General features: G+C 39.1%; 1 protein-coding gene across 1 annotated transcript in view; it reads left to right on the plus strand.

Moving 5' to 3' along the window:
- Positions 1 to 503: 503 nt before the first annotated feature.
- LOC109417125 (thioester-containing protein 1 allele S3-like) overlaps positions 504 to 20,666 on the plus strand; it is a 57,659-nt gene continuing 37,496 nt past the window's right edge. The window contains exons 1-8 of the mRNA XM_062850184.1: positions 504 to 791; positions 12,453 to 12,633; positions 12,697 to 13,059; positions 13,119 to 13,446; positions 13,505 to 13,803; positions 19,846 to 19,949; positions 20,063 to 20,324; positions 20,391 to 20,603. Coding sequence (XP_062706168.1) covers positions 691 to 791; positions 12,453 to 12,633; positions 12,697 to 13,059; positions 13,119 to 13,446; positions 13,505 to 13,803; positions 19,846 to 19,949; positions 20,063 to 20,324; positions 20,391 to 20,603 — 1,851 coding nt within the window. The 5' untranslated portion in view covers positions 504 to 690. The remainder of the gene's footprint in view (positions 792 to 12,452; positions 12,634 to 12,696; positions 13,060 to 13,118; positions 13,447 to 13,504; positions 13,804 to 19,845; positions 19,950 to 20,062; positions 20,325 to 20,390; positions 20,604 to 20,666) is intronic.

Genomic DNA, 20,666 nt, shown 5'->3' on the forward strand with positions numbered 1-20,666 from the left:
ATGAGAGAAATACAAAAAAGTGTGTTTTCCTATGTAAAACCCCATACAAACTTCAAACGCGATGCGCAAAACGTAGACATAACCGATCCTGCCCAAATTTTGCACACTTATTTGGGTCCTGAAATGGGATCAAAAAAGCTTTAATCTGATGGGATACCATTGATTTTTTTTTTATTTTTCCATATAAACGATGACCCACTATAATGTATAACTTTAGAAGTATTAGCATTATTATTGGTATTAGGGTACAAAGTATCTGATAGAATTCTGTGGGTAGTTAGAATGTTCCTAATGCAAGAGAGCGATGGTTCTCTTATACAATTTTGACCATGCCATGGTATCCCCTTTTCGAGGAAAAAGTAATAATCATGTGAATACGGGCAAATTTTCTTTAAATATACATTTTTCGTGAGAACTAGCTTCCATGAAACTTCCTAGCAGCCTTTATAAAAATTCACACAAACGAAGGGGCCTGATAAGGATGCAAAATAAATTCCCTTCTCGTGCCAATCCGACCCGATAGTTCAGTGCCGATCATCGTCGCGAGTGGACGCAAAAGAAACGTCTCCGAATCAAGTCATCTCAGGAGCGTTTATTCTGAGAAGTTCAAGCCCAATAAGTGAGAGTGACCAGGCACACGCGGTGCGTGCGATTGATTGGCTGAAAGCTGAAACCGTTGTGTATTGTGGGATGGGAACCATACCGGCGAGAAGACGTTGGCAGACGATCGTATGGATCTTTCCGCTACTGCTGTGCTGCGGGATGCTGATCGAGCGCGCCGAGAGTCAAGGGTCAGTTCAAGCGTGTTTATAGATTGCTCATCTGTAGAGACTTTCCGAGGGGGATTCCCTACGATTGCGAAAATCCCCGACGTGCATGCGATAGTGTTTAATAAACTGAAGAACTGTTCTGCGATTGGTGAATGGTTGTTTGCAAAAAGCATGAAGAGAAAAGTGAATTATCTGGACAAAAATGGTATCACCGGGATTGACCGCAACTGGTCACGGTTGCTGCTGTGAACAACACTGTTAATGATTGTTATGGGGCACTGGTGCAGCCCTGAAAAGCTTCCAAAACGTATATATTTATAGATTGGAACTTTTACCAGAAGATAAAGCAATTTCATGTGGTGTGCAGATGAATTCCTAGAAACGCATTTTCAGGTGAAATTGAAGGCTAGGTTTTACAGTATTTTGCAACTAGATGAATGATGAACATGCTTACTTTTTTCATTAAGTGCATCGCAATTAATGCAATTAGTTTAAATTATTCGAGAAATTCTATGTACAAGCGAAAAAAAATCTTTTTATACAGCAATTTGTCAGTAGACATACTGGGATAGCATACAATACGTGGAGTGTGGACTTGGTGTGATAGATAGAGCACTTAACTATCATGCCGAGGACCTGGGATCGAAACCCACTCCCGACAAACTCACAAAATGTGAGTTTTTCCTTCGGAAGAGAAGTAAAGCGTGGGTCTTGGTGCTGGTGTCTATTCGAAGAGCTTTCGGCTTAAGGCTCAAGCATCCGTCATCATTTTTCGGAAAATAAAAAGCATTTTTTCGCTGCAAATCAAAACAAGGATCACGAAAATATATTCACTGCATTATATTCCCCATGTGGGTATGTACAGTGAATATATTTTCATAGTAAAAACTTTCGTTTTGAACGAAAAAACTGCTTTCAAATGATTGATGATGACGATAATTTTAATGACGAAAAGTTCAACGTTAAGGCTTTACGGGGCGTCATCAGAATCATTAATCATTGCTCTCAAACTTTGAAGATGCAAATCTCGAGTTCTACTGCATGAAGTGGGCTGAAAATTCGTTCGTTTGTAAGCTTACATGTGATGACCAGTCGACTAAGTTTTCAATAAGATCATTCCACTGGAACTGGAGATTTGCATCGTCAAAATTTCGAGGGTAAAAATGATGAAAGAGACGGAAGATAGCAAAATTAACACGGTGTTCTGTATCACCTTGAGTAAAAATATCATAAGTAATCTGCTCATAAGGATTTTTGTTATATTTGAAGCAATGCAGGTAAGTCGGATGTAAAACATATTAAGGGGACTCACTAAACAGATTAAATTGCTGCGTTAGCCATGATTTTCTACTATTTGAAATATTTCATGAAATTGAGAATGAAATAATCCAAGATTGCCTTGCTTGTTGATCTTCAATTAATTTAATTTGAAAAACATCCAATCAGCGATTAACGCGGTTGAACAGCGTAAATTACTGCGTTAGCCATGATTATCTGATTATTGAAATGAATGAAATAATTAAAGATTGCCATGGTGATCGTGAAGTGTAATAAGAATTATTATTTTATTCAGCCATTTTACAGCGAAACAAAAATTAAGTATTGGTCTGTCTCAAGAGCAAACTTATGTGTCTCCGACAGATTTTGGGCCGCTGAAGCCGAATCCGGGCTCAGAGTTGCTCCAGCACGTCACAAATATATTTTTTTTAGCAATCAAAGGGTAAATTGGTCAATTAACATCTAAATTAGCGATCTATGCAAAATATTTCATGTTACAAAATCGAATTCGATCGTTTAAGCGAATTAAGTTCGGTACGATATTTCCCATACAACTTAACCTTCAAAAGTTGCATGCAAGTTTATTTACTAAATTAATTCTACCAAATTTGATTTTTTAAAACGAAATATTTTGCATGAGCCGTTACCCTTTACTCTTTAATTGCTTAATGGGTAACTGTAGTTACAATTCATCCTTTGATTGCTTAAAAAAATATTTACATTGCAATGGCTTGCAATCAAAAAAGGCCAAAATCGCATTTTTTTACCCAATAAATTGAGGTAGCGCTCAAAATTGAGACTCGCTGGAGCAAACCTGAGCCCGGTTTCAGCGACCCAAAATCTGTCAGACACATAAGTTTAGTCTTGAGACAAAAAATGTTGCGCTGTGTTTACGCTGTTTAGTAGCCTATTATATTATATTCGCCCCAGTTTGCTGCATTGTTTGACACCAGCTCCTACAGGACATCCATCAGACTTAGAATTAACTATTAGCTTAAACTCCTTAACATTCATGGTAATTATAAAATGCTTTAGAATTCCAGAGCAACCTGATGCTCAATGAAGTGGGGTAGAAGTTCCAAATATGGATGCAGAGTGCAATGTGGAATCAACTGAATCAAATCGTATTCTTTGTTCTAATTATGGCCACAGTGTTCTTGTTATGGCGATAAAGGTATAGCAATGATAGAATATCAACTATTTTTCACAAAATAAGCTAGAATACTGTTATAGGGGGATTAGGGGCATAATGGACACCCGGGGCGAAATGGACACCCCTATTTTTGCCGAAACCGTTGGCTTTTATGTTAAATTTTTAATGCATAAGTGTAAAGGAACAAATCACTTTTCAAAAGTACCATTTATATTTCTTCAAAATAACCAAAATATCATTGAAATTGAACTATGTTTTTCATATGGTGGATTTCTTATAATTTCGAAGCAGCAGCAAATAAGGTATTACGCTAGGTATTACGAGTGTTTAAGTGTGTCGACTATAAATACAAGTGAATTGTTGGCTTATCTAGATGTACACGCAGATTTAGCAATGGATGAAGTATTATATTTTTGATCAGTATTAACTCAAAATAGCAATTTTAATGTTGTTGTCGATTCGGGGTGAAATGAACACTGGCAATTATCAATGGATGTACGCGCGTTGCATACTGTTAGGCGTTTTAAAGAGTTTGGAAAAAAAATAATCCGATTTTTTAGCCTAAAGTTCATTTAATTAACTTTGATGTTATGTAAACTCGTCTAAGATGGAGTATTATATCTGTGGTATTGATCTCCGTAGGCAAATTACTTAACTAGTCGATGTTATCAAAGATACAGCATAAAATATGCAGGGGTGTCCATTATGCCCCGATGGGTGTCCACTTCGCCCCGTACCTTCCCTGCCAACCTCAAAAAAACACACGGTTTACAATTCATTATTTCTTCACGATAATGACATTCCACTTGATGTAAACGATTCAAATTAGTAGAAAACAAGTTAAAGTTGTAAGCCAACTGATAATATGTTAAGGTTTTGCCTGTTATACAGGCCTAACGTACTCATTTGCTTAGGGTGCCCATTATGCCCCTAATCCCCCTACTAGTATATAAAGGACATATATCATTGCTCTGTTGTTGTTTCACTCGAGTTAAACGCTATTTTAGTTCTCTGCTTTCGAACTTATTACTACGTGAAATCCGCTTAAGCTATTCAATATTTGAGTTTCTAGTGCTTAATGCTCCTGTGCTCGCCCCGTGTGTTGACAAATTCAGTGTCTGAACTGTTGCTGTTACTGAGGATCAATTATGTGCCCTATCCAATAATATCGTTTGGATATCTGACGATTGCATTTTCGAATATCGACCAGAGATTGCACTCCGGAATCTCCCGAGGCTCAACCGTCGGATAATTCTTCATTGGAAACAGAACTCGAGGAAATGAAATTGCAAATCGGATCGATAAACAATTCGATCGCGAAATTGCACGTATATAACATCCCTATTCCCACCCAATAGGATTGTTTGCAGCCAACATTAATTGGGTTCCCCCATTGACAAAGTATTTGAGTTCCATAAACATTGGTACAAGATGCGGGAATTGAAAACGTGGTGCGAAATTGTCTATTGCTATCGCATCACCTTCGTCACTTGTTCCAGCACAACGACACTCAACACCAATCAACTCTCCACCGCAACCGTTAAACAATGCTAGTGACTGTAGGGGAAAGTGGGGTAAGATGCCATTTTTCAAACTTTCATCGTTTTCAATGATAAATAGCTTCATTTACTAGGCTTTCAAAGTGTTAACAGCAACTAGAAAATATTTACTCGATACTTCAGCAAAAATATTTACTAAACTAATGCGTTTTCATCGATTCATAGCGATTTCAAAATCTGGTTCGTAAAACGGAAGTGATGCAAAAAGGCCGTCTGCCATGGCGTAAGATGCCACTTCATGAAAACGTTCAAAAATTACGTCCATCATTTTTCAGGCATTTCTGACTCCCTTTGCTCCTCTGGTCCGCTTTTTTCGTATGCTCAATAGGCATGGTTCACAAATTACGTAACGCTAAAATCGGCCATTTCAGACCCCCTCCCCCCTATGTAACGCTTTTTGTATGAAAACCCAAAAAAAAATTTATGGATCGTAAAGAAACGCTGGACTCCCCCCCCTCCCCCTATGCGTTATGTAATGTGTGTCACCCCTCTCCCCGCTAAACGATGGTCGGCATATTTGAATGACCCCTAACATAAAAAGCGTAGACATCAACAACCATGCGCCTCCATGTATGTCTCAATCTGCTTAGAATAAAGTGACCAGATGATCAGAGCTCCAACGCGGGACATTAATTTGGAAATCATGATCAAAGTTTTTATTATTTTATTTTTTTGTTAACGAATACGTAACGATTTTTGTTTGTTTGTAGAATACGAAGCACTTGTAGGGTCACCATCCGTCCTGATATAGCAAGACATGTTCTTATTTTGGCCGAAAATTGGCAAAATATTTCTTAACAAATCCGAGGAGTTTTACTGATTTACGAGAAAATACATGAAATGTCCTGATCTTCTAGGCTGAGTAGATGGGAAATCTAAGCACTTGTTTCTACCAAGCATATTTTTCAACGTTGTGAGTTTCGCAGAAGTGGGGCAAACTCATAAACATATTTTGTACAGTCTTCTAAAGAAACCTGATAATTAAATCTAGCATGCAAAAATCTACCCTTTCATGAAATTTGATTTTGAGACAGTTTCGTCTACTATTTATGTAATTGTACTCTTGTCACTCTCTATTATATTCACCGAACTGTAAAATAATGCTGCCTGACTGTGCATAAAAATAAACCAAAAATTCGATGATGATTAACCTGGGCTTGTTAGGGGAATATCTGTAAATAAAAGAAAATCGGGTTAAGTACGGTTCCTTTGAATTCCACTAAGAATTTGCATCCTTTGACAGATACGTATTTCGACCTCAACTGTAAGGTCGTCTTCAGTGTCTTGTACTTGACTCGACTCAAGTCGAGTCAAGTACAAGACACTGAAGACGACCTTACAGTTGAGGTCGAAATACGTATCTGTCAAAGGATGCAAATTCTTAGTGGAATTCAAAGGAACCGTACTTAACTCGATTTTCTTTTATTTTCAAAAATTCGATTTGTTTTCATCAAAAAAAAAAAAAGCTGGGACTGCTATCGCTTGATAAAAAAAAGCTTTCAAAAGTTCAAACGGTAACTGTAACCCAGATTCTTCATGTACTTTCTCGCAAAAATCTTTCAGTTTTTGAACTCTGATGTTGAAAGTTTTGTTAATATGGTTGTTGTGATTTGTGCTTTATACAAAATCGCTTTGACTATTTTGGCACTGAAGTTACTACAATATGTTGTAAGCTTGTTGAAATTTTGTCAAACGCGGGACATTTTTAGGATTTGAGACGAATGCGGGACATTTCGCGGGACATAATTTGTCGCGGGACATTTAGTCAAAATGCGGGACTGTCCCGCGAAACGCGGGACGTCTGGTCACTTTAGCTTAGAAACACTTGGCTGGTAATAAAATCACCCGAAAACCTTAATTGCAAGCACGAAAAACCGGAAGTTGGCAGTTTTCATTGGGAAATCAAAAGATTTTCCATGGGTATGGCGGCTTAGCTTATAGAAGAATCTTTTATGTAAACATATCTTGACACAATTCACCTGTAGTAATGGTCACATCACATCGAGGAATGATTTTATGAATTGGCCCATCTTGGAATTTTGGGCTTTGTTCCCCTACATCCAATAGCTCTTGCACTCGCATAGGCACATATCTATTGATTCGTTTTCACTGCTCTTAACAAACGTCGACCGATGGGTGACAGAAAATAATATTGCTCGCCTGGTATCGCAGTCCCACTGAGCTCCGGAACCCGAGTGTTTGGAAGTAACGAAATTAGTACCTCGTTAAAAGAGTTGCGATGATTTGGATTACATCTCATTCGAGATTGTGTTGGCTAACCGTTGGAAGCTAATAGTCATGATTACAAGCACCTGGCCACGCAGGATAAAGTTTCGTGAGTTTGCTCGTAGGAACAACGACCGCTAAGGAACGAAACAGTTTATTGCCCGCAGTCCTGTATATGAAATCGATATATAAATTGTTACACGATTCTTGTGCACGTATTATCTGCAGTTATTGTTCTTGTTAAATGGCTTTGTATTCAATTTGTTACGTTTGTTGATTTTTTCAATGTAATGTGCTAGATTTAGTTCTAATATGTAATGTTTAAAATGATGAATTGTAAATTAAACAATCATTCTCTTCTCTGTCTCTATTTCTACAGTATTATGCTTTTGTTGTAAGTCTTAGCTTAGTTTTAAAGAAACCATAATATTAAGTAATTCAGGCTATACAGATAACCTGAAGACGATGAAAATAAATCTATATATAAGGACACAGTTTCTCAAGTAGGGGAAGGTGGGGTAATATGCTTCCCCTAAGCAAACGTGGCCCTATTACTAAGATTAAGATGATTTTATGGGTGTCTTGCGTATTAAATGTTAGTTTACTTATTTATCTAAGAGTCGCCAACTTTTGGTCCGCGTGATATCAATTTTACCGAATCAAATGAACAATTTAAAAAAAAAGTGTTACTTTTTGGGTGCTGAAAAACTGTTGGGGGCAAAACGCTCCTTGAGGTGGGGCAATACGACCTCTGGCATTTCCCGCTTTGAATTCTAATGAAATACCAGGCGGCTCCATCTTACTGTTTACTGCAGCAAATGTAAGGTGTAGGAGGCGGATGATAGTTAATAGGTTGATTTCATATAGGGGAAGGTGGGGTAATATGCACCCCTTAAGCAAACGTGGCGCTATAGCTAAGAATAAGATGATTTTATGGATGTCTTGCGTTTTGAAAGTTAGTTTACCTATTTGACTAAGAGATGCCAACTTTTGGTCCGCGTGATATCAATTTTACCGAATCAAGTTAACAATTAAAAAAAAGTGTTACGTTTTGGGTGCTGAAAAACTATTGGGGGCAAAACGCACCTTGAGGTGGGGCAATCCACTTATCCGTGAGCGGTAATGGCGGCGGCGGGCATATCCAACCGGTTCGGATTTTGACGTTTCGTGGGGGAAAGTCAAAACAGTTTTATTCTCCTCCTCACCCCTTCACCGTGTGATGGCGCCAACCGATTGCGATCCCCACGAAACGTCAAAATGCAAACCGGTTGAATGTGCCCGCCGCCGCCATTACCGCTCGCGGATAAGTGGATACGACCTCTGGCATTTCCCGCTTTGAATTCTAATGAAATACCAGGCGGCTCCATCTTACTGTTTACTGCAGCAAATGTAAGGTGTAGGAGGCGGATGATAGTTAATAGGTTGATTTCATATAGGGGAAGGTGGGGTAATATGCACCCTTTAAGCAAACGTGGCGCTCTAGCTAAGATCAAGATGATTTTATGGGTGTCTTGCGTTTTGAAGGCCCATATAGCCGAGGCGGTAAACGCACGGGTATTCAGCATGACCATGCTGAGGGTGACGGGTTCGATTCCCGGTCGGTCCAGGATCTTTTCGTAAAGGAAATTTCCTTGACTTCCTTGGGCATAGAGTATCTTCGTGCCTGCCACACGATATACACATGCAAAATGGTCATTGGCAGAGGAAGCTCTCAGTTAAAAACTGTGGAAATGCTCATAGAACACTAAGCTGAGAAGCAGGCTTTGTCCCAGTGAGGACGTTACGCCAAGAAGAGGAGAGAGAGGAGGAGCGTTTTGAAAGTTAGTTTACCTATTTGACTAAGAGATGCCAACTTTTGGTCCGCGTGATATCAATTTTATCGAATAAAATTAACAATTTAAAAAAAGTGTTACGTTTTGGGTGCTGAAAAACTGTTGGGGGCAAAACGCACCTTGAGGTGGGACAATACGACCTCTGGCATTTTTCGCTTTGAATTCTAATTAAATACCAGGTGGCTCCATCTGACTGTTTACGGCAGCAAATGTAAGGTGTAGGAGGCGGATGGTAGTTAATATGTTGATTCCATATAATCAGCGCGCAATTGCTTAAATTGTGTGCGCTTCAAACTAGACAATCTTTCCAAATGTGGAAAATCATCGTTTTCCACGCTTTACATTTGAATATTCTTTGCATTCTTGGGCTTGTCTCAGTTTTACGTCTAGTTCGCTTGCATCGAATGAAACTTCTCATATATAATAAAATAGCGTCAGGGCGTTTTGCCCTGGGGGTGCGTATTACCCCAGGTTACCCTAATCGGCACGCAATCGCTTAAATTGCGTGCGCTTCAAATTAGACTATCTTTCCAAATGTGGAAAATCATCGTTTTCCACGCTTTTCATTCGAATATACTTGTCATTCTTGGGCTTATTCGGCTCAATTTTACGTCTAGTTTGCTTGCATCTGATGGAACTTTACTTATATAGTGAAATAACGTGAGGGCGTTTTGCCCCGGGGTGCGTATTACCCCAGGTTACCCTACAAAGCTAGCAGGGAGTATGACACTCATCTTCCATGTTTCCTTTTCTATCTCCCTTCCCCCCACTTCTTTCCACTGCTTGAGAGAGGGTCTGCTTGACCCGATAAGTATGTAACTAACCTGTTCGTACAATGAAAAATTTGCTACTAAAAGCATTCCACACTGAGGACCTCACATCCAAATTATTTTTGAGACGGAATCTGCATCAGTTAATTAAATAAATTTATGCTGATAAAGTTCATCCAAAGATGTTTGGTTTCACTAATAATATGTTTTCTTCTTACTCTTGCTGTTGTTTTCTTACACTTTCTTTGACGATCCTGGAAATCATTTTTTAGTATTAATAATACAGTGTTGATCCGATTTTTACAGCTCCCGATTGTGTCTACCCCCGATTTAGTCAACTTCTAATTTTGTTAGCTTTTTGACTCGTTTTTTCAGCCTTTTTTGTACAAAGAAAATAAAAATTGTGTTTCACTTTGCATTGACATTTTATGATCACTATAAATTCAGTTGATGTGTTTTGGGATATAAATTACGCAATGAACAAATCTCGCGTAAGTTTTGACAATGACCAAACTAACCCATTTCTGCTCGCTTAGCCCTCAACGTGTTCTAACTCTTTCTAACTATTCAATGTTATATTGTTTTAAATAATTGCCAAACCTTGTCCGTTGATGTGATCATATGTCAAGATATCCATGTGATGCTGGGGAAGAAAACAATTCTTTAACTGAATCTCGTTCTAGTCATGCAAAATTTGTTTCTTCTTTCGAGAGATTGCGGAGGCAGATTTGTCCAAGAATTTTAAGTAGCCATTCATAAACCACGAGGGAAAGGAGGTGGTCTGGCTAAAGTCTACGCAATTTTTTGTATGAACAAAAGCCTACAAGGGGAGGAAGGGGTAGTCTTTGATATAATCCAAATGTAGTCTATGTGGATTATGAACGAGATTGGTACAAGATTTCATGCTGAGATTGTTACAATAAATTATGCTGAGGTTTATGCGGTAGTTTTCCTCGTGGGATTGCTGTGTGAATTCTTCCTGTTTTTTTTTTCAAAATTTCCTCAAGAGATTTCTTACAGGTTTTTTTTTCAAAGATTTCTGCCAGAGTTGCCATTGGAATTTGTGGCAAGATTCCTCAAAACATTCTTGCTGCGATTCCAGAATTTCTGCTGTGATTTTTCTATTAATTTCGACTGGTGTTTCTTCAGGTATTCCTTCGGGAACTTCTTCAGAAATTCTTAGGGATTTTTTATAAGAACTTTAGATATGTTCCTCAGATTGCTTGAGGCATTCCTCCAGGATTTTTTCTTGTATTTTCTTTGGAAGCTATAGTTGGAACTCCTCCAGAAACTCTTGGTGGGATTTTTACAGGATTTTCCCCAGGAATGTCTACAGGAACTCCTCTAAGGATGTTTCCAAAAATTTCTGTAGTTTTTTTAGAATTTACTCTGTGTGGCTTTGTGACCGTGCGGCTAGTGTCACCAAGCATTTAGTCGCATCGTGCTGGGGAGCGCGGGTTCGATTCCCGCCGCAGCTGTCAGGAAAAGTTTTCGGCTGTGCCATTGGGCGTTGCATGCTAGTCCGTTGTCTAGTGTCGTGCTTTCTTCTCTGTTGCACCAACAAAGTAATTTCCTTCGCTGCCTTGATATCCCGTGCCAACATTCTCCATTCAGGAGATCGCCGAAGTGCTGCTTCCACCTTTCGATCCTCACGTTTGGTCGTCAGGAGGCTCCCGTCCTTATCCCTGCAGATTTTGGCTTGCGGCACAAAGCCCTGTCCAGGTGTAACGATACGGGATTCTGTGCTGGAAAAAGGTACTACGAATGGCAATTGGAGGCGGTGAAATCGATGAGGCGTAGGTCATTTTCGTTCGTCAGCTGGTGAGCGCTGAACTTTCCAATCGTCGGTCTGAATTCCTCCTCCTGGCCTACCTGAGCGTTTAGGTCTCCTATGAATATCTTGCCGTCGAGGTATGGGCAGCGGTCGTACTCGCGTTCGAGCTTCGCGTAAAATGCGTTCTTGTCATCATCAGTGCTTCCGGAGTGAGGGCTGTGCACGTTTTTTATGCTGATGTTGAAGGATCGGCCCTTGATTCTCAACCTGCACATTCTTTCGTCGATCCACCAACCGTGGCCACCAACCGATCACGCGCCTCTGCATATTGCCCATCACTATAAAAGCTGTTCCCAGCTCACGTGTGTTGCCGCAATTGGCATAAGTTATTCCATGTAAAAGTAATTTTAGTGAACAACCACTTGTGCACTGGAGCACGATCTGCAACTTTTTTTTTCTCATATTTTCATGATAGCTTGAATGTGTGAAGAATCTTTAAGCTTTTTTCTCACACCTGGAAATCGCGGATAATTTTGGGGAATGGAATAAAATAATTTTTGTTGCTGTAGTGCTCAACCTCCCCGCTATTGATCTTTGCTGAGGCTCTAAATGCTCCTCGTATATCCCGCTTCATCCTACGCTGTCTAAAGATGGAGTTCTGGCCTTTTTTTAATCACAACAAGCAGTGCTGAAAAATTCATTTCGTCATATCTAAATTCAACCACCTACAGCTCATTTTAGAAGCTGAACCTGAGAATATGGCATAAGAAAAACATGTGTGGCTAGATCAATACTACAAAAAAGTCACAGAAAAACCGCAATTTTTCGAATATTTACCATGAATATCATTGGCATTTTTCAAAGGTAGTCCGTGACATTTACCTTAAATATTCGAAAAAGAGCGGTTTCTTTTTCGTGAGTTTCTTGCAGATTGGGCTAGTCGCACAAGTTTTTCATATACCATATTCTTCAGTTTAGCTTCTAAAATGAGCTGTAGGTGGTTGAATTTAGATATGCCGAAATGAATTTTTCAGCACTGATAACAAGTACAACTGAAACTATATTGATTATCCTTTCTTTATCATTACAGTTTGTCAGTGATTGGACCAAAAACTATTCGACCTTACAGTAACTATACAGTGGTGATCGGCAACTCTCTGAATCAGCTGATTCGATTAAGCGTAACACTCGAGGATCAAAATTCGCAATTATTTAGTTTCACTAAACGAACCAACGTTCAACGAAAATCATGCACGACAATCCCCATCACAGTATGTTTTACTGCAATTGCTGCAATGTGCATGTGTATAAGAATGTTTTTAAATTTTTTTTAGGTAGGAAATATCTCCGACGGGGATTACAGACTAAAAGTTCAAAGCACAGAACGGACGTTTAGTTTCGATCAAGATGCAGAAATTGTCTTCGAGTCCAAATCAATGTCGATTTTCATCCAAACTGACAAGCCCGTCTACACACCAGGAGATACAATCCGATTTCGGGTTATCGTAGTTGACGCTAATACTAGACCTGTTACTACTATCAAATCACTTAGTATAGCGTTAGAAGATTCTGAGACAACATCTATCAGAAAATGGCCCTTCGCTCAGCTGAACAAAGGCGTATTCAAGTCTGAAGTTAGGCTAGCTTCCTCGCCAATTCTTGGGAACTGGACCATTACTGTGAATGCTTCTCAACAAGTAAGTAACGAATCAACACCATTATTAAAGGAACTCATGCTAATATCGTATGATTGTAGGTTAGCGTTACCAAACAAATAGAGATTAAAGAATACGTATTGCCTAAATTTTCCGTGAAGGTGAAGCCTACGCGGATTCTTCTGGTGGCAGATAAAAAGGTGTCTCTAACCATTGAAACATTTTACACATTCAATGAACCCGTTGATGGCAATTACGTAGCTAAGCTTTTCCTTGATCCTCACATAAGGAAGCCTGACTTTGAAAAAAGTGCTCGGATCACCGGTAAAGCTTCGTTTGAGTTTGATCTAAAGGAAGAAGTCGAATTGGATGGTGATGATCAGTACTTTGATGTAACTGTCAACGTTGTAGTGACCGAGGCGTTTTCCAGTAAGTATATAATTGAGCTGTGCGTTAAACGTTGTTTTTAATTATATGATTTTTACAGATCGTACAGTGAATATTACCGAGTTAGTTCCGATTTATCAACAACCTTACGTTGTAACTATTCTTCCACCCACACCATCGTTCCGGCCAGGAGTTCCATACGATCTTAAAGTAGTTGTGGAAGATCATCTTGGGCAGCCACCGCCACTTGAAGATGATAAGGCATTGATTCATCTAACTGCAGAATTCTTGTTACCTATCAACAGTGACATAAAATCTATTACCGTTAATCTAGACGAGAAAGGTGAAGGTTCGTTCACTTTAACGCCACATCAAGATGCTCAAGAGCTGATAATCACGGTATGTAAGTTTTACTTGACTGATTATCCTAACTATACAGGGTGTTAGGTTCCTGAGTGCAAACTTTTTAAAGGGTGATAGAGAACCATAAATGGTGAAAAAAAATTGTTCTACGCATATGGTCAAATCTCAACCGTTACGTAGTTATTGAATTCCCCGTGTTTTTACTCTTATTGCCTTAACTGGCTATAACTTTAAAATGGTCAAACTAATCGCAGTTTTTTACTCTTATGCGAAAGATCATTGAATTTTCTATCAAATGGCATCTTTGAAATGATTGGTTTAGGTTAATAATTAAGTTTTCCAGACCAAATAACTAAAAATAGTGTATTTTTATTTGTTTATGTCAATTATCTTTGAAACAGCGTAATAAATTAAAGTTCGTTCTTTGGCAAAGTTGTGGCCCCTGTTCCAATCTACAATTCTTTCTTTGGCGCCAAACTTCTAACTCTTATCGTTTACTTGCAATTTTGATTTAAATGTGCGGCACTGTGCGCAAAAAAGTACTTACCATGACGATTGCAAATTTATGATCTGAAACGCAACGTTTAAATCGAAATTAAACGAAAACGAAAAGAGATTGAAGTTTGATGTCAAAAAACGATTTCTAGAGTGGAACAGGGGCCACAACTTTTCCTAAGAAAGAATTTTAAATTATTACGGTGTTTCAAAGATAATTGACAAAAACAAATGAAAACACACAACTTTTAAGCTATTTGCTCTAGAAAACTTAGTTATTTAACTTAACCAATCGATTCAAAGATGCCATTTGATAGAAAACTCAATAATCTTTCGAATAAGTTTAAAAAAACTGCGATAAGTTTGACCATTTTAAAGTTATAGCCAGTTGAGGCAATAAGAGTCAAAAACATGGGGAGTTCAATAACTACGTAACGGTTGAGATTTGACCATATGCGTTGAACAATTTTTTTTCACCATTTATGGTCCTCTATCACTCTTTAAAATTTTTGCACTCAGGAACCTAACACCCTGTATATCCAGTGGTACAAGCAACACATTAAGCAAAAGAATAAGTTTAAAGAACTGATAGGTACACATATTTACTAAGTGCTACACCATGATTGATAAAAGCCTGTATCCGCAATAATCGGGACACAGATGTACGGTTGTAGCTCTTTAATGAATCGGTAATTTTGGCCAAATAATTGACTGAGAACTTTTTGGTGTATGTTTATTATCTGTGCCAAATTTCATAAAAATCGATGCATTACTTTTAACTGTGGATGAAAAACAAACAGACGTGGTTTTAAGTATTTTGTAGAATCATGACCAATTTTCATTCGCATACTTCTTCTTCTTCTTCTTGGCGTAACGTCCTCACTGGGACAAAACCTGCTTCTCAGCTTAGTGTTCTATGAGCACTTCCACAGTTATTAACTGAGAGCTTCCTCTGCCAATGACCATTTTGCATGTGTATATCGTGTGGCAGGCACGAAGATACTCTATGCCCAAGGAAGTCAAGGAAATTTCCTTTACGAAAAGATCCTGGACCGACCGGGAATCGAACCCGTCACCCTCAGCATGGTCATGCTGAATACCCGTGCGTTTACCGCCTCGGCTATATGGGCCCTTTCATTCGCATAATAGATGGTTATTTTACGCTACAGTTCAAAGTTCTGTGATGATAATTATGAAATTTCGTTAGCAGTTATGATACATATAGAGACACTACCTTGCAAAATTTCATCAACTTTGATAAATTGATTTGAAAACAAGTGGTGTACTACTAACTTGGGGTGAGTGTTAGTGAAAATTTTTCGTGTTTTTCATGGGCGATGTTTGCCTATTCATAACTTTTCAATTTCTCTGCGTATTTTCATGAACTGTTCACAGAAGGTAGCTGATTATGTGTTTATTATGCCTGCAAAATTGGTACACTAAAACCTCTTTTTATGCATTTTTAATTTATGCACCTTTTTTTATGCCCTGCATAAAAAGAGGGAAAGCTACTCAGAACCAATATTGTGCATACGAATATTCAATAATGACAGGAACTATTGCAACGGCGACCGGGGGGTGTTTACAGATGAGAGCAAAGGAAGGTTACAGGCTCATTTTTGGGTGTTTCCGAAGGTCTCATGTACGTTACATGGGCTCCGAGTGGGTCTTAAGGGGATTTCGGAGTCATTTCACGAGTCTCAGAGCATTTTAGGCTGGTTTCAAAGCCGTCACGGATGCGTTTTTAGGGGTTTTGGTTAAAAAGGATTTTTTTTAGACATTTCTAGATGTTTCAGATCATTTTCGGTGTGATTCAGAGGCGTTACGGAAGCGTTACGGAGAAGTTTTCGGAGTGTTCGGAGCCTCTCAGTTGCGTTACATGGGGTCCGAGGGGGTTTAAGGTGGATTTTTAAGGCATTTCAAGACGTTCCGGAGCATTTTCGGTGGGATGCAGAGGCGTTACGGAAGCGTTACGAGGAGTTTTCGAGGGGTTCGGAGCCTCTCAGGTGCGTTACATGGGGTCCGAGGGGGTTTAAGGGGGATTTTGGAGGCATTTCAAGACGTTTCAGAGCATTTTCTGCGGAATTAAGAGGCGTCACGAAAGCGTCACGGATGCGTTTTTAGGGGTTTTGGTTAAAAAGGATTTTTTTTAGACATTTCAAGATGTTTCAGACCATTTTCGGCGTGATTCAGAGGCGTTACGGAAGCGTTACGGATGAGTTTTTGGAGTGTTCGGAGCCTCTCAGGTGCGTTACATGGTGTCCGAGGGGGTTTAAGGGGGATTTTGGAGGCATTTCAAAATGTTTCAGACCATTTTCGGCGTGATTCAGAGGCGTTACGGAAACGTTACGGAGGAGTTTTCGGGGTGTTCGGAGCCTCTCAGGTGCGTTACATAGGGTCCGAGGGGGTTTAAGGGGATTTTGGAGGCATTTCAAGACGTTTCAGAGCATTTTCGGGGGATTCAGAGGCGTTACGAAAGCGTTACGGTGGAGTTTTCGGGGTGTTCGGAGCCTCTCAGGTGCGTTACATGGGGTCCGAGGGGGTTCAAGGGGGATTTTGGAGGCTTTTCAAGACGTTTCAGAGCATTTTCGGCGGGATGCAGAGGCGTTACTTAAGCGTTACGTGGATTTTTCGTGGGGTTCGGAGCCTCTCAGGTGCGTTGCATGGGGTCCGAGAGGATTTAAAAGGGATTTTGGAGGCATTTCAAGACGTTTCATAGCATTTTCGGGGGATTCAGAGGCGTTACGGTAGCGTTACGGAGAAGTTCTCAGGGGTTTCGAAGCCTCTCAGGTGCTACATGGAGTTCCCGGGGGTTCAAGGTGGATTTTTGAGGCATTTCAGGAAGTTTCAGAGCAGACTCTTAAATCGCCCCTTAAACCTCATGCAACGCCCTTTAAAGTCTCCTGAGATCCCTTGAATTGCCCCTAAAGCCCCTTGGAACGCCCCTGATACCCATTTAATACTATCGAAATACCCCAGAATTCTCCGTAATCCCATGAAAACACCAAAAAATCTTGACAGAACACCCTTGTAAGGCTCCTCAAATCCCCCGAAACAACCCCTTAAAACGCCCCTGAAGCCCCTTGGAGCCCCCTTTTTGGGCTCTCTGGGAACATTCTGGAAACCCCCTTAGCCCCACCTCATCTGCCTAGGAGCAAGATCTGTTCTCGCAAACTAGATTTTCTAATTAAAGCCCAAACTTAATTTATGCATAAATTTCCCTCTTTTTATGCCTTTTTTAATTTATGCACATTCTTAATTTATGCAGTCCCAGCCATGTGCATAAAAAGAGGTTCCAGTGTATAGTACTTTCAATAGTACAATCGAAACAATAAAGGGTGCTAATTGCTCTCTGAGGAGCAAAAATCACGTTTAGTCCCAATACATGTTTCGACTATAAAATTGTTGGTAATGCTTCGATTTTGTTTTGAAATTTTGCCCATCCAACAAATGTAGATTGAGAGGTTTGTGTTCAAAATTTCAGCCATTTCCTTTGCCAAATTCAAAAGTTACGGTGCTGATGCTGACAAGCAAAACTAGGGGCTGTACAAAATTCAATGGCGCACATTCTACTTTTTCATTGCTACAACAAAAAGTACTGCACCGATTCACATGAAATTTTGTAGGTGAAATGAAAACATCTAAAGATGTTATTATTAGGCCTAATTTGAGCCGTTTTAATGTATCTATTGCAGAGTTAAGGGTGGTGGGGATAAAGTGAACAACCTAAGCATTTTGGTCCTTTCCCGCGGAAATGCGGCAAAATCCATCAGCTTTTCCGAGTAACATGGAAGGTAATGATATACTCTAGAAATCTTGTAAGGGATTGCATTTTAAAAATATTGTTTTCTTCATCAGAATAGCGTGAAAAAATGGGTGGGGTCAAATGGACAATCGATGGGGTAAAGTGAACAAGTCATTAAAAGATATATAACAGCATATTATTTCTATGTTTTTAAATACAAACTATCAAATTTCATACGATATCTTTATTTTGTTGTTTTCAAACTTTTACAAACTTTGAAACACAAATAACTATTGTAAAAATAGTGTAAAAAATAAGTACTATTTTGGATGAAAATTATATTTTGTTGATATAAAATATTTTTTTATAACTTTTTACTTCAACTATCTCACGATACGTATGACGGCTGATGATTCTGAAGTTTGCAAAAAAAAAAATGTAATTTTTCTAAATTTGAACCGATTGTCCATTTTACCCCCACGGTCTTTTTATGTTGAAATTATTTCCAAAACTTTTTTTTTACAATACTTAATTTTTTTTTTCGGTCAGATATATTTATCTCCCTGGACTTTATTGGGTTAGGGATTAAAACTCATTTCCAATTTTTCACGTGATTTTCAAAGTTCTTGTCATTTTGAAGAGATTTATTTTATTTTAATGTTCAAGATTAGCAAAAGTATAATGATTCATGCTTTGTTATTCCTGTTCGGGTTTGTCACTGCGACCAGTTTTCAGATCTATTGTGACATTACCCGTATCCTTAGTGTAGTGCATGTCGCATTACTCAATTGCCATTGAGGGGCAATAAAGTATCGATTTTGATACAGTTTTTGTTTTGTTTTCTTAGAAAACAAAACAAGAGTACTGATATTGGCCATGCATCGGAAACCTAGCATCACCCTTGTTTTACTGCTAAATTCTCCCCAGTAAGAAGTTTAGAACCCGGGTTTTAACATTACCAGCAATACCATTCTAATAATGGAACATATGTTCAGTAATAAGGATTCTAGTATGTTCCTTGCATACCAGCACTTACCTGTCATTGAAGAGTTAGTACATACATGGATCCCTAACCCGATTTGAAGTCCTTTGCATCAAGTTTAGCCTCGAACGGCGAGCTTTTTAACTATCTGCAAAGTAAAGTTGGTTAACTTAGTTTTATTCAGAGACCGTAAGCCACCACGATACCAGTGATAAGGACTAAATACTATGATTCCTTGAATTGCCAGAACGCATATTCCAAAATTGGAAAAGTAGGACGACACTAGGTTTCGGTAGATTTTTACTCCGTAACGCAACACGAAAAGGTGATCTACCCACGTTACGGGCTCCGTTAACGATCGAACATCTTTGAAACCCCCTCAATCATTCATCCATCAGCACGGGTCGCCTGACACCTTGGATTGGGGTTCCCTGTTTGGTGGACTTTTACCCTCGGAACAGGGGGTCCATAGTGCTATTCTAAGCCGGCAGCTACACAAGATTCATGCTTAGGCATAAGCTTCAATTGTTGAAACATTTTCAAAAACAATAAAAGCCATGAAACTATACCCTGTCCATTTTACCCCACCTGTCCACTTTACCCCCACCACTCCTACAGTTGTATTTCTGTGTCCCGATTATTGCGGATATAGGCTTTAGAACAATCGAAAATGTACAGAGAACCAATGGATGGGGCTTGAAACTAAATTACCATTTCAGTATGCACATTTCGGGAGATCTGCATTGAAATAGTCAATAAGGGTACCGGCTACTATAGAAAAGGGGGGGGGGGTTAGATTAGTCCTTATTCTTATATTTCTGTCGAATATCACATTCTTATCTACCTTCTCCTTCAGGCTACATATGACTCACAAGAATACGATAAAATCCACAAACAGATACATGGCGCCGTATCGGAAAGTAAGCAGTACCTCAAAGTTACTCTGAATAAAAAATACATGTAAGTAGGACGTTTTGCAGCAATCGCAACATTCTTTTGAAACATTCTTGTCGGGGCTGAAAATCTCGTTAATAAAGATAATAATAAAACAATAACGTTTCCCTCTTCACCAGCAATAATGTGAAAGTTAACAGAGACATCATCCTCGAAATCACCTGTACAGAAACGATGACACACTTCTTCTACATCGTGGTCGCCAGAGGGAATATAGTGAAAGCGTCGAGCACTCCCGTTTCAAATAAAAAGAAATATTCATTGAGATTAAAAATGACGGCGGAAATGTCACCAGAGGCCAGAGTTATAGTGTATTACAACAATAAGGATTATCTTATATTTGATGACATTGAATTAAAATTTGATGAGTTCAATAACGAGGTGTGTTACTATTGTTGTCCAGGAGTGAATTTTAAAATTGATGAAGTTGTTTTTTATTCGTTGCAGTTCAAATTCTTCTTAGACTCGAAAGAATATTTTCCAGGACAGGAAGTTCAAATCGATGTATACGCTGCAAAGGATTCGTATATTGCATTCAGTGGAATTGATCAGAGCGTGTTTTTGGTACGAAATAGCCCACACGATATCAGCAGAGATGACGTGCTCAAAGAGCTTGCACTCTATGGGGCAACACAACCGAACGAGTTTGATTACTTCCATGTAAGTTGGACCATTCATAATTATGGAAATACTGAAAGAAATTGTATTATCATTGTTCCAAAC

This window comes from Aedes albopictus, chromosome 2, assembly GCF_035046485.1.
Source record: "Aedes albopictus strain Foshan chromosome 2, AalbF5, whole genome shotgun sequence".
Lineage (NCBI taxonomy): Eukaryota > Metazoa > Arthropoda > Insecta > Diptera > Culicidae > Aedes > Aedes albopictus.